The 15,098-nt window shown below is 34.3% G+C and overlaps 1 protein-coding gene across 1 annotated transcript in view; it reads left to right on the top strand.

Annotated features, from left to right (window-relative positions):
• LOC115892698 (zinc finger protein 718-like) overlaps positions 1 to 10,783 on the top strand; it is a 39,364-nt gene extending 28,581 nt beyond the window's left edge. The window contains 5 exon segments of the mRNA XM_030914299.1: positions 9,572 to 9,908; positions 9,910 to 10,163; positions 10,248 to 10,585; positions 10,587 to 10,692; positions 10,695 to 10,783. Of these exon segments, the coding sequence (XP_030770159.1) occupies positions 9,572 to 9,908; positions 9,910 to 10,163; positions 10,248 to 10,585; positions 10,587 to 10,692; positions 10,695 to 10,783 (1,124 nt within the window).
• The last annotated feature ends 4,315 nt before the right edge of the window (positions 10,784 to 15,098 follow it).

Genomic DNA, 15,098 nt, shown 5'->3' with positions numbered 1-15,098 from the left:
AATAATATAAAAAATTAGCTGGGCGTGGTGGCAGGTGCCTGTAATCCCAGCTACTCAGGAGGCTGAGGCAGGAGAATGGTGTGAACTCAGGAGGCGGAGCTTGTAGTGAGCTGAGATTGCACCACTGCACTCCAGCCTGGGAGACAGAGGGAGACTCCATCTCAAAAAAAAAAAAAAAAATTCAAGTGTACATTCTAGTGATGTTAAGTATATTTACATTATATTGCAATGGGTGTCTAGATTTCTTTTATCTTATAAAAGTAAAATGTAATACCCAATAAAAAATAAACTGCCCCCACCTTTTTTTCTTCAGCTCCTGAAGAACACCATTTGACTTATTGTTTTTATAATTTTGACTAATTTTAGTATTCTTATTAATGTCATTATATAATGTCTGTTTCTGTTTGGCTGTCTTATTTTACTTAATGTAATGTTCCCAGGTTTTGTTTTTATAAGATATATCAGAATATCTATTTTAAAATGAAATAATATTGTATATATATGTCACATTTTAAAAATCTGATACTAATCTGTAAAGGGACATTTGTGTTGTTTCCAGGAATTGCCTTTTGTAGATAATAATAAATGAACGTGTGTGTAAATATCTAAAGTCCTGCTTTAAATATTCTTGGGATATTTTGGATACAATGATGTAGTACCATGTATATTTTCAGGTGTTTCTTTCCTGAGCCTTCCAAAAAATGATTGCCAAGACCAGTGCGTGAAGCCTTTATCATATACTGTTAGATTTCATATATGTGTAAGATCATGTGGTACTTGTCTTGGTGAATCTGGTTTATTTCCCTTAATGTAATGGCCTCCAAGTTCATCCGCACCCTTGCAAATATCAAACTTTTATTGTCTTTTGTAACTGAATAGTATTTTGCTGTGTATCTATACTAGATTTTCTTTATCATCTGGTTTTCAATCGTTGGATTGATTCCATATCTTAGCTATTGTAAATAGTATTGTAATAGACATGGGAGTGTAGATGTCTCTTTGACATACTGATGTTGTTTTTTTTAGCTACAAAGAAAATAGAACTTTTATATGCTCCAGCAATTGTGTTTAATTAAAAAACTAAAAATAGAACTAACATGCTTTAGCAGTCCTGTTTTATTAAAAAATAAATAGAACTAACATAAGACCCAACAATTTGAATTTTGTGTGTGTGTATTTGTGTGTAGTCATCAATGTTTTATTGTCTAGGTGACAAGTCAAAGAAACAGTCTAAATTATCATATGTTGATTGTTTAAATATGTTATCCTGTGCTGCTTTTTTTCCTGTAATGGCTGTACTAAGTTACAGTTTTACAACTGTATTTGTTTCCTTTTCTATACATTCTCACTAACAATTGTTAGTCTTTATTTATTTATTTATCTATTTATTTGAGATGGAGTCCTACTCTGTCACCCAGGCTGGAGTGCAGTGGTATGATCTCGGCTCCCTGCAACCTCTGCCTCCTGGGTTCAGGCAGTTCTCGTGCCTCAGCCTCCCGAGTAGCTGGGACTACAGACGTATACTGCCATGCCCAGCTAATTTTTTCTTTTATTTTAGCAGAGACGGGGTTTCATCACGTTACTAAGGCTGGTCTCGAACTCCTGAGCTCAGGCAACCTGCCCATTTTGGCCTCCCAAAGTGCTAGGATTACAGGAGTGAGCCACGACACCCAGCCAGTCTTTTCAATTACAGTCTTTTCAATAACAGTTATTCTCACTGGAGTAATGTTTTTTATTGTTGTTGTTATTGTTTTTTGTATTGTTTTGTTTTGTTTTGTTTGAGACAGAGTTTTGCTCTAGTTGCCAAGGCTGGAGTGCAGTGACATGATCTCAGCTCACTGCAACCTCCGCCTCCCAGTTTCAAGTGATTCTCCTGCCTCAGCCTCCCAAGTAGCTGGGACTACAGGCGGCCACCACCATACTGTGCTCATTCTGCCTTTTTAGTAGAGATGAGGTTTCACCATGTTGGCCAGGCTGGTCTTGAACTCCTAACCTCAGGTAATCCACCCACCTCAGCCTCCCAAAGTGCTGGGATTACAGGCGTGAGCCACCGTGCCTGGCTGTGATGTGATATTTTATTGTGGTTTTGATTTTAATTTCTGATAATTAGTGATATTGAGCATATTTGCATGTACTTTTTGGCCATTTGTATTTCTTCTTTTGAAAAATGTCTATTAAGGTCTCTTGCTTGTTTTTAAGTTGTGTGTTATTTTTGTTTTAAGTTTGTTAAAAATCACTTGGCTCTAGGCTCATGAATTTATTACTGGGCTCACTGGATACTGTCCTCTGTCTATTTTTATGCCAGAATCATGCCCCTTTGCTTATTGTAGCTTTATAGCATATTATGGAGTCGGGTAGTGTGATGTCTCCAGCTTTATTCTTTTTACTCAGGATTTCTTTAGCTATTTGGGGGTCTTTGGTGGTTCCCTGTAAAGTTTAAGCTTGTTTTTTCCATTTCTTTGAAAAAAGTCATTGGTATTTTGATAGAGATTGCATCGAATCTGTAGATCACCTTGGGTAGTATACCAACTTTCTTAATATTTTTTCAATTTATGAGCATAAAAATCTTTCAGTTTTTCATGTCTTTTTCAGATTTTTGTCAATGATTTATCATTTTCATTGTAGAGTGTTCAGCTTTTTAATGAAGTTTGCTGCTAGACATCTCTTTTTTATTGTGAATGCAAAGCAGCATTTGGCAAAACTCAACATGCGTTTGTGGTTTAAGAAACTCAACAAATTAGGTATAGATGGTATGTAGCTCAACAGAATAAAGGCCACATTTGACAAACCTATGACTGAACAAATCTGTATACTGAACAGAAATCTATATACTGACAAATGTATATACTAAACAGAAAAAAAAAGCAGAAAATGTTTTATTTGAAATTTGGGACAAGATAAGGATGTTATTTGATATTATAATTGTGTATGACAATATTCAACTGTGTACATTGTAAGACAGTGATATGGTTTGATTGTGTCCCCACCCAAATCTCATCTTGAATTGCAGCTTTCATAATTCCCATGTGTTGTGGGAGATAATTAAGTCATGGGGGCAGTCTCCCCCATACTGTTCTCACGGTGGTAAATAAGTCTCAGGAGATCTGATAATTTTATAAGGTTTCCCCTTTTGTTTGGCTCTCATTCTGTCTTGCCTCCCGCCATATATGACATGACTTTTGGCTTCTGCCGTGATTTTGAGCCCTCCCTAGCCACATGAAACTGTGAGTCCATTAAACCTCTTTTTCTTCATAGATTACCCAATCTCAGGTATGTCTTTATCAGCAATGTGAAAATGGACTTCTGCAGTAAATTGGTACCAGTAGAGTCAGGAACTTCACCCGAAAATGTGGAAGTGACACTGGAACTGGGTAACAGGCAGAGGTTGGAACAGTTTGGAGGGCTGAGAAGGAGACAGGAAAATGTGGGAAAGTTTGGAACTTCCTAGACATGTGTTTAACCAAAATGCTAATAATGATATGGACAATGAAATCCAGTCCAAGGTGCTCTCAGGTGGAGATGAGGAACTTGGGAAATGCAGTAAAGGTGTCTCTTGCTATGTTTTAACAGAAAGACTGGTGGCATTTTGCCCCTGCACTAGACATCTGTGGAACTTTGAACTTGAGGGAGATGACTTAGAGTATCTGGTAGAAGAAATTCCTAACCCATAAAGCATTCATGAGGTGACTTGGATGCTGTTAAAAGCATTCAGTTTTAAAAGGGAAACTGCATAAGAGTTCAGAAATTTTATAGCCTGATGATGTGATAGACAAGAAAAACCCATTTTCTGAAGCAAAATTCAAGCTCACTGCAGAAATTTACATAAGTAATGAGGAGCCAAATGTTAATCACCAAGACACTGGGGAAAATGTCTCTAGGGCATTTCGGAGAACTTTGTGATAGCTTCTCCCATCACAGGCCCAGAGGCCTAAGAGAGAAAATAATTTTATGGGTTGGGCCTAGCCCCCCCTTTCCTAGGGCATTGGTGCTGTGTGTCCCAGCTACCTACCCATATAGCTAAAAAGGCTCAAGGTACAGCTTAGGCCTTGGCTTCAGAGGATCCAAGCCCCAAGCCTTGGCAGGTTCCATGTGGTCTTGAGCCTTTTTGACTTCTGTATACCTGCAGTGCAAGATTTGGAAACCTCTGCCTACATTTCAGAATATGTATGGCAATGCCTGACTGTCCAGGTAGAAGTTTGCTGCAGGGATGCAGCCCTCATGGAGAACCTCTGCTAGGGCAGTGCAGAAGGGAAATGTAGGGTTGGAGCCCCCACACAGAGTCCCCACTGGGGCACTGCCTAGTGGAACTGTGAGAAGCAGGACTACTGTCCTCCAGACCCCAGAATGGTAGATCCACTGTCAGCTTGCACCATGCACCTGTAAAACCCACAGACACTCAACACCAGCCCATGAAAGCAGCCAGAAGGCTGACTGTACCCTGCAAAACCACAGGGGTGGAGCTGCTCAAGATCATGGGAACCCATTTCTTGCATCAATGTGACCTGGATGTGAGACATGGAGTCAAAGGAGATCATTTTGGAGCTTTAAGTTTTGACTGCCCTGCTGAATTTTGGCCTTGCATGGGGCCTCTAGCTTCTTTGTTTTGGCCAATTTCTCTTATTTGGCATGGGTGTATTTACCCAATGCCTGCACCCCCATTGTGTCTAGGAAATAACTAACTTGCTTTTGATTTTACAGGCTCATAGGTGGAAGGGACTTACTTTCTCTCAAATGAGACTTGACTGTGGACTTACGAGTTTAACCTGAAATGAGTTAAGACTTTGGGGGACTGGTGGGAAGGCATAATTTGTTGTGAAGTGTGAGGACGTGAGATTTGGAAAGGGCCAGGGGTGGAATGATAGGGTTTGGCCCTGTCTTCACCCAAATCTCATTCTGAATTGTAGCTCCCATAATTCCCATGTGTTGTGGGAGGGACCCAGAGAGAGATAATTGAATCGTGGTGGTTTTTGCCATACCGTTTTTACAGTAGTGAATGACTCTCATGAGACCTGATCATTTTTGTAAGGGGTTTCCCCATTTGTTTGGCTCTTATTCTCTTTTGTCTACCGCCATGTAAGGTGTGCCTTTCACTTTCTACCTCCCACAATGATTTTGAGGCCACCCCAGCCACATGTGACTGTGAGTCCATTAAATCTTTTTTACCTTGGGTATGTTTATCAGTAGTATGAAAATAGAATAATACAGTGTGGAGCACAAGTCAAATATGCATCAGTGATATATCTATTTCCAATATAAGTCTCTGTTTGTTTATCTGTATTTGTATTGTTCCTGCATTGCTTGTAAGTTGTATACTTGTTCTGTTTGTGTGTATACAGTGGTCGTTTTACCCTGTCTAGGTGAGTTGTCATTGAAATACTTCTAATTTTACCCTCTATTTATTTGTAAATCTTTATTTTTATGTGTGGGAGAAGCACTTTTGTGATTAGAGGATAATTTCAAAAGCTATCATACCTCTGTGTCTGTTTTAGATATCACTATTTTTAATTGTCAAAAAAACAAACTTTACAATCTTAAAAATTTTTAATACTCAGTTTAGTCATATTATATTGACATTGTTATGTGCTGTATCTCTAGAATGTATCTAGCAAAGCTAAAACTCTACACATTAAGCAACTATGTATTTCTGTTTTCTGGCACTTTACAAAAACAACTGCTTTCTATTTCAGATTCAGACTGTTTTAGATATCTTATGTAAGTTGATTCATATAGTTTCTGTCTCTTTGTGGCTGACTTATTTCATGTTGCACAATTTCATTAAGATTTATTTTTATTTCATTAGATTATTTTTGCTTCTAAAAAACTAATATTAATATTTCAAATTACATTTATCCATCTGATGAGAGACATTTCATTTATTTGCTTCGTTAACAATGCTGCAATAACTATGAGTATACAAATCGCTCCTCTTGGCCATGTATATGAGAGTTTATATTTGTGCTGGATTTAATCTTATGGCTCTAGCTGTTCAGCTTATACTCATACTAAATTGTTTTAATTTTTAGCTTTGTATGTGTTTTGAAATCAGGAGCTGTGATGCCTCCAACATTGTTGTTTTTCTTTTTCTTTTCTTTTTTTTTTTTTTTAAGACAGTTTCATGCTTGTTGCCCATGCTGGAGTGCAGTGGTGCAATCTCGGCTCACCGCAACCTCTGCTTCCCAGGTTCAAGTGGTTGTCCTTCCTCAGCCTCCTGAGTGGCTGGGATTACAGGCATGTGTCACCATGCCCAGCTAATTTTGTATTTTTTTAGTAGAGATGTGATTTCTCCATGTTGGTCAGGCTGGTCTTGAACTCCCAACCTAAGGTGATCCACCCACCTCAGTCTCCCAAAGTGCTGGTATTACAGGTGTGAGCCACCGCATCGAGCCTTGTTGTTTTTCTTATTGAAGATCGCTTGGTGCTATATTGTCTCTTGAAATTTTACCTAATTTTAGGGTTGCTGTTTCTATTTCTGGAAAAACTCAATTTGAAATTTGACAGAGATTGCATTTAATCCAAATATTGCATTCAGCAGTCCAGACAGCTTCATAATATTAAATGTTTCAAACATTGAACAAGAGCAAGCTAAAGAGTATATTTTTTACTTTCTATAATTCTGTAAGATTTTCCATTTTTTTTATTCTGTCTTTCCAGTTTGGTCATAAAAAGTAATCTGTAAAATTTTAATTTGAAAAAATTTTGTTAAGGGTCTTTTTGTGATCTAACCCATGGTTTATCAAGAAGACTTTTGTATGAGCTATTGAGAAGGTTGTGTATTCTGCTGTTGTTGAGCAGTGTTTTCTACAATTCTGTTAGGCATAATTTTTTAATACTGCTTTCAAGTCTTCTGTTCCCTTATGAATATTGTCTTTTTGTTTTATTCATTACCAAAATTGGGATATCAAAATATCCTAGTATAATTGTATTGCTTTGTATATCTTGCTTTACTTCTGTCAGTATTTGCTTTATATATTTGAAATCCTAATGTGAGATACACACACACATTAATATATATATACACACATTTGTCATAGGTTTCCAGTAAATGAAGATTTTTATTACTGTTTAATGTCCTTTGTCTCTTATAAGCTTTTAGTTAAGGCATATTTTATGAAATAGGACAGTTTTTCACTTAAGATGCACTTTGTGTAATATAATTTTGACCTCTTATTGGGTCATTTGCATGAAATGTCTTTTTTCATCTTGTCTTCTTTAATCATTAGATTTTAAGTGACTTGTAGAAAAGCAGGTTGGATCTTTTTTTTAATTGTTAAAATTTTTTTATTCAATGCATGTATTTTGAATGGAAAGTTTACTTCATAAATATTTAAATATTGCTGAAATAGAAAGGCTTACTAATGTTATTTTATTGTTTTACTTGATAATTTTATCTTTGTCCCTTATTTTCTGTCTTCCTTTGTGTCTTTTTGATTTTTGTATTGACAGGCCCTTCCTATTTTTTCAGTATCTCTACAGATCCTTTTTTATTTGGTATCTTGGGAATTATGTAACATTTCTTAAATTTAAAATAATATATTTTAAACTGGTAAAAATTTAACTTTACTTGCATGTCGAAATTCTTCCTCATTACATCTGCCCTCAACTTTATTATTGATGTCACTAATCATATTTTTCATTTTGCATATTAACAGTTTATGATTACTTTTTTTTTTGCTTTTATCTTTCACATTTTGGAGAATAATTAAAATGTTTTCTGTGCTATCATGATAATGGTATAGAACTTTATATTTTTGTATGTGCATATCTTTCCCAGAAAATTATGTTTTCATATGATTATGTTTTGTTTTCTTGCCTTATATTATTTTCAGTGAAAAATACTTGCTTTAGCTTTTTAAAAATTTTTTTATTTTATTTATTTATTTATTTTGCAAGGCAGATGTAGTGCTAATATACTTTTTCAGCATTTGGTTATCTTGAAAGGTCTTTACTGTTTCTTCATTTTTAGGACAGTTTTGCTAGTTGTATTATTCCCCTTAGAAGCTATTTTTCTTTTTTTCGAGATGGAGTCTTGCTTTGTCGCCCAGGCTAGAGTACAGTGGCACAATCTCAGCTAACTGCAACCTCTGCCTCCTGTGTTCAAGTGATTCTGCTGCCTCAGCCTCCCAAGTAGCTGGGACTATAGGCACACGCCACCACACCCGGCTTTTTTTTTTTTTTTTTTTTTTTTTGGCATTTTAAGTAGCATGGGGTTTCACCATGTTGGCCAGGATGGTCTCGTGATCTGCCTGCTTGGCCTCCCAAAGTGCTGGGATTACAGGTGTGAGCCACCGTGCCTGGCCGAAGCTATTTTTTTTTTTCCAGCACTTTATGTTACAATTCCCTGACATCTGAAAATTTTTTTTGACAGATTCACTGCTTATAAGACTACACTTATAAATGACACATCACTTTTATAACTCCTAAGATTCTCTTCTTGTCTTTGACTTTTGAAACTTGTATGTGTCTTGTCATAAATCTCTCTGTGTGTATCCTAGTTAATAAGTTTGTGGAGCATCTTCAGTTTTTACATCCTTTTTTTACTTTTGAAAATGTCTCAGTCATTATTGTTGTATTTTTCATCTTCATGCCTTTTGTTTTTTATATTTTTAATGTTTTCGTTAATATTCTTATTTTTCCAATTTTATAAATTGTATGTGTTTCTGTTTCACTCATTGAGCATTATTCAGGTTAAAAAATTTAAAATTTGAATATCTTCATTATTTATAGTTGTTTTCTGAAAATTTTCAAATTTTTAAATTGGGCCACATTGCCCTAATGTTGCCCACCATTTCTTTCAGCACCCTGTAGTATTGGAGACAGAAACCAGTTTTTGTAATAATTTCCCAAAACCAGAAGTAGGAATATGTGTGTCACTATTTTTCCTCTATTAAGCCAGGTGTTGGCAGTTTATTCCTAAGGGCACAATGCTATATTTGTGGGGAGGAAGAGCTACAGTGGGTAAACGTAACACACTTTTCTTCATGTTTTATATGGCTTTTGGCATTGTGCTTACCTGAGGCATTGCACACAGTTAACTCATTTACAGATTTCACACAAAGACATTTTGGTCAGTGTATTTTTGTTATATATGTCTATAAAGAAATTATGTACCGTGGTATTTACTGAGCATCTTACTGATGTACTTTGTATAATTTTATATATTAGATTTGTAATTTTATATATTAGATTTATAAAGTATATTTATTTACTTATTTATTTATTTATTAAGACGAGGTCTCGCACTGTCACCTTGCCTGGAGTGCAGTGGTGTGATCTCGGCTGATGGAAACCTCTACCTCCTGGGTTCAAGGGATTCTCCTGCCTCAGCCTCCCAAGTAGCTGGGATTATAGGCATGCACCATCATTCCCAGCACATTTTTTTTTTTTGTATTTTTAATACAGATGGGGTTTCACCATGTTGGCCAGGCTGGTCTCGAACTCCTGACCTTGTTATTTGTCCACCTCAGCCTCAAAAACTGCTGGAATTACAGGCATGAGTCACTACGCCTGGCCTGTATAGTACATTTACATGAATCTAGTAAGTGGGATAATTTGTTATTTTTATTTCTTTCAGTTGTGTGTTCTCATTTCACCCAAGACCTTTGGGCAGTGCAGGGCATAGAAGATTCATTCCACAAACTTATACAAAAAGGACATGAGAAACGTGGACATGAGAATTTAAAATTAAGAAAAACTTGTAAAAATGTGAATGAGTGTAAGGTGCAGAAAGGTGGTTATAATGGAATTAACCAATGCTTATTAACTACCCAGAGCAAAATAATTCAATGTAATATATGTGTCAAAGTTTTTCATAAATTTTCAAATTCAAACAAACGTAAGATAAGATACATTGGAGAGAAAACCTTGAAATGTAAAGAATGTGGCAAATCATTTCACATGCTCTCACACTTAACACGAAAGAATTCATACTGGAGAGAACCCCCACACATGTGAAGAATGTGGCAAAGCTTTTGATTGGTCCTCAATTCTTACTAAACATAAGAGAATTCATGCCAGAGAGAAACCCTACAAGTGTGAAGAATGTGGTAAAGGCTTTATTTGGTCCTCACACCTTACTAAAGACAAGAGAATTCATACTGGAGAGAAACCCTACATATGTGAAGAATGTGGTAAAGTTTTTAACCAATCTTCAACCCTTAATTTACATAAGAGAATTCATTCTGGACAAAAATGTTACAAATATGAAGAATGTGGTAAAGCCTTTAAGTGATCCTCATCCCTTAATGAACATAAGAGAATTCATGCTGGAGAGAAACCCTTCTCATCCGAAGAATGTGGCAGTGTCTTTACTACATCCTCAGACTTTGCTAAACATAAGAGAATTCATACAGGAGAGAAACCTTACAAATGTGAAGAATGTGGCAAATCCTTGAATAGGTCCACAACCCTTAGGACACTTAAGAGAATCCATACTGGAGAGAAACCCTACACATGTGGAGAATGTGGTAAAGCCTTTAATTGGTCCTCAACCCTTAATGTACACAAGAGAATTCACTCTGGAAAAAATCCCTACAAATGTGAAGATTGTGGCAAAGCCTTTAAAGTGTTTGCAAACCTGCGTAATAATAAAAAAAATTCATACTGGAGAGAAACCCTACGTATGTACGCAATGTGGCAAAGCCTTTAAATAGTCCTCACACCTGAATAAACATAAGAAAATTCACACTTTAGATAAACCTACAAATGTAAAGAATGTGGGAGTACTTTTAAGCAGTATTCCAACCTTCTTCAACATAAGAGAACTCATACTGGAGGCAAATTTTAGAAATGTGAAGCATGTGGGAGCTTTTAAGTCTTCCTCAATCTTTTATGATCATAATTCATACTGGAGAGAAACTCTACATATGTGAAAAATTTGACAAAGCTTTTAACCACAACTCAATCTGTTCTAAACATAAGAGAAATGGTATTGGTGAGAAGCTGTAAAAATATGAAAAGTGTGGAAAAGCCTTCAAATGCTTGTCACATCTTACTATATATAATTCCTACTGAAGAAAAACCCCTAGGAATATTAAAAGTGTTGGCAAAACTTTTAACCAATGCTCATATCTCTTAGCACATGATAGCATTTATGCTTGAGAAAAATTGTACAAATATGGAAAATGTAGAAAAGCCATTAATGCCTACTCACATGTTACTAAATATCAGAAAGTCTGTACTTAATAAAAGCATTATAAATGTAATATTTGTTGAAAGACCTATTAGAAAATACAGGTCTTAAAGGTGAAGAAGAGTATTCTGAAGACAGACAATACAAATAGTAAGACGGTTGTAGTACCTGTGCTTGCATCATGGGTCTTATTGTGCATATTTCATAGTAGAAGAAAACCCTGAGGCAGTTGCCCAAAATTTCTTCAACATTGGAGAATTTATATTGGAAAGAAATTTTTCAAATATAATAAATATAATAATATAATAATAATAAATAATAATAATTAATATTTTCAAATATAATAAATTTGGAAAAGCATTTGTTCAAAAACTGTAGCTTAAAAAATACCAGAGGGTTTATAGTAGAAGATATTTTGTAGATGCATTAAGTATGGAAAGATATTCAGTCTAAAATTAAGACTAAATGTCAGAATATTTACAGTAGAAAGAAGGCATTAACACTTGGAACATTACAGTAAATCAGAGTGTTAAGTATAAAAAAATTCCAAAGCCAAAACTGTTAGATAATTTCTTTGTATATAAGTTGAAAAGGAGTAGATTTTTGAAGTTATTCCATTGAAATTATACTTTTTTACTTGAAAAAGTTATAGATTTTTTGAAAAGCAAATTCAGCTCTAAAGTTTTTTCATACTGATTCAACTTATTGTTTATATGAAAGCATGTGATGAGTTGTTGCATCAGAGATATGAGTGATTCTTTTTAGATGGGCATCATTCATGAACTTTTACATGAACGAGTAAGGACATTGAAAGATGCATGAGATGATGTGTGCATCTTTGTGGTTGACTTATATCATTGCATGATTCATGAGGTACATGTTCAAAGTAATATTCTTCTGCATTATAGTGAGAGAGAAACAATCTGAATTTTAGTAATAAATTGTTTTACCAATTGTACATTTAGATAATAAAATACAGTAAATTTTAAAATTCTCTTTTAAGATTGTATGTGAACTTAATTTTTTAATTCAACAAAATTGCTAATGTGTTGAAATTACTGTGTCTGGAATGAAGTGTTATTATGCCACAACTTTCACCTATCCCACCTTACTCAAGGGTATAGGTAAAAAATGGTAACAGTATACTTTTAGTAACATAGTTTAATGACATTTCTAGCAATCTCTTTTTCCAGTGGCTTTAAACAGCAAATAAATTGAAGAATATTGTTCTCATGTTAAATTTTTATTATTTTTCTTGTTTAAATTTATTTTTAAAAATTTATGTGGGTACATGGTATGTGTATATATTCATGGCATATATGGGTTACTTTGATACAGACATACAACATGTAATCACATCAGTGTAAATGAGTTATCACCTCAAGCATTTATCCTTTGTATTACAAACAATCCAATTATACACTTTATTTTTAAATTTACAATTAAATTATTTTTTGATTACAAGTAATTTTATGGTTGTATTCAGTATTATATCAGAATATAATTTAGACATTTCTGTGTCCTGAATACATATTTTTTTAAATGTTCCATATTTTTCTTTGGACATGTGGCTTCTCTTCTGGCAAACACATACAGACTTTTAGTTTTGATTTACATGGAGATAAATATATAAATGTATTGCTCTGAGATAAACCTTAGGTATAAAAAATTATAGAACAAGCAATTGTGTTTGGAAATTTGTACCTATTTTCCAAAGAAAATAGCAACATTGGGACAAAAAATATTCTTTTAATAATATGTATAACTGACTAGAAACATAAAAACCTAAAATGTTCTGGAATCAAATCTATACTATCTTCTTTGTATTTAATTAATTACTGTAAAATCTAATGGATCATTGTTGAGAATCTCCTTGTGCAAATTATCTGTTTTGTCTGTTACTCATGCTAGTGATACAATTCACTTGTTTCTCATAGTTTTTTGTTTTAACTTCATTAAGTATTTATTGTGTGAGCTGGTCAGAAATTGTAAGAATGATTTTTATAAAATTTAGTAGAGCACACAAAATAAAGTTAAGATGTTCACAATGTGTGTATTAAGTAATATTTAGTTAGAACATTTTGTTTAATTGGGGAACCAGATATAAGCTGTTTAGTTATTGTTCCTTTCACTTTTTATAATTGACATAATTGAGTTTATTGGGCCAATTCAAGTAAGTACTGGGAACACTTTATAAGTTATGAGGATGTTTTGATACATAATTGCAGTGAACAAACATAAGAAAGTGAAGGGTGTGTAATAGATGCTCCATAATTAGGTACAAATATTTTTCTGGAGTTTATTTGTAGGTCCAAGTAAGAGATTGAAAATATCTGTGGTGAGGAAATGGTATTAATTCTGCATGTTAAGAGGACATTTGTTCCCAGGCTTTAAAAGTGACTCATTCTGAATTTAAATAAGATTTCGGTGTTTATATTCTAATTATCTTCAGTTTTTTCTTTTTATGTCTTTATGTGTTCATGCTCAGCTGTGTGTACCTCACAGCCCTTCTCCTGATTTGTGTTATGGCTACAGTTTTTTCACTGTTCTCTTCATGCCATGTCATTTCACATGGATTTTCGAGGTTCTCATGAAAAGTTTGGATTTTTTTTAATGTGGTAAATTATTGTTTTTAAGTGGGGTGTTTATACAGCTTATCAATGCAACATTTATATTACTTGAGTCATTTACTGTTAACATGTGAAAGGATTCAGTCGTTCAGCATTGTTTTTCTCTGTAAAAGAAAAATTTTATGAGATTCTAAACAAAGTATGTTAAATGAAACATAAGCTAGAATAGGTAAAGCGTTAATATGGGTGGGTTGCATATTATAACTACCATATGAAGAAACTCATCCAAATTTTGAAATCTCTTAGAAGAAAATATGTCTTAGAAATAAATTTCTAGGCTGGGTGCAGTGGCTCACGCCTGTAATCCCAGCACTTTGGGAGGCTGAGGCAGATGGATCACCTGAGGTCAGGAGTTCAAGACCAGCCTGACCAACATGGAGAAACCTCGTTTCTACTAAAAATACAAAAATTAGCCAGTTGCGATGGTAGGTGCCTATAATCCCAGCTACTTGGAAGGCTGAGGCTGGAGAATTGTTTGAACCTGGGAGGTGGAGGTTGCAGTGAACTGAGATGGCAGCACTGCACTCCAGCCTGGGTGACAGAGTGAAACTCAATCTCAAAAGAAAGAAATTTCTTGGAGACTTAGTGATATGTGAAATATTTTACATTAATTTTCTATGACATAGCAAAACTTATTTTTTTATGCAGAATAGTCTATATTCTACATTTATTATAAAGTATATACTATACATGGTGACTGATGTCACCATGTTGTACAATAAATTTTCTGAACTTACTCCTCCTAGTCAACTGTAATTATGTATTATTTTACAGACATCTCTCCAAATGCCTCTTTTTTTCTAAATAACCAAGCATCCAGTAACCAGCATTTGCTGTCTGGCTTATTTCACTTAGCATAATATCCTCTAAATTTATCCATATTGTTTCAAATGACAAGATTTTTTCTCCTTTATTGCTGAATAGTGTTTCATTGTAACACATTTTTAAAAATTTAAATAAGTAATCATTTATTGGTTGAAAAACATGTAATGAAAATGCATTTGTGTTAAAGCATGTATTAATGTAATTCAGCATGTAAAATTTTATTAATCATAGCTAATTTGTACCAAACACTAACCAAAACTTGATGTGTGTTAAGGAAGGTAAATTATCCGTGGTGGAATTCTAGGTTATTTTAATTTGCTTTATTGAACAGTTTTTTACTTCCTAATTTTTGGCATTGTGTCATTTAATTAAAATAAAACATCATATATGTTTTAACCTTGCCTTTATTTGTATATACATGTTAAATGAAGAAAGAAAGAAAGAACAAAAGAAAGGGAGAAAAAAAGAAACAAAAAATAAGAATTTAAAAAATGAAAGAGAGGAAGAAAGGAAGC

The sequence above is a fragment of the Rhinopithecus roxellana genome, chromosome 2, assembly GCF_007565055.1.
Source record: "Rhinopithecus roxellana isolate Shanxi Qingling chromosome 2, ASM756505v1, whole genome shotgun sequence".
Taxonomy (NCBI): domain Eukaryota; kingdom Metazoa; phylum Chordata; class Mammalia; order Primates; family Cercopithecidae; genus Rhinopithecus; species Rhinopithecus roxellana.
This window is presented reverse-complemented; position numbering and strand designations above follow the sequence as displayed.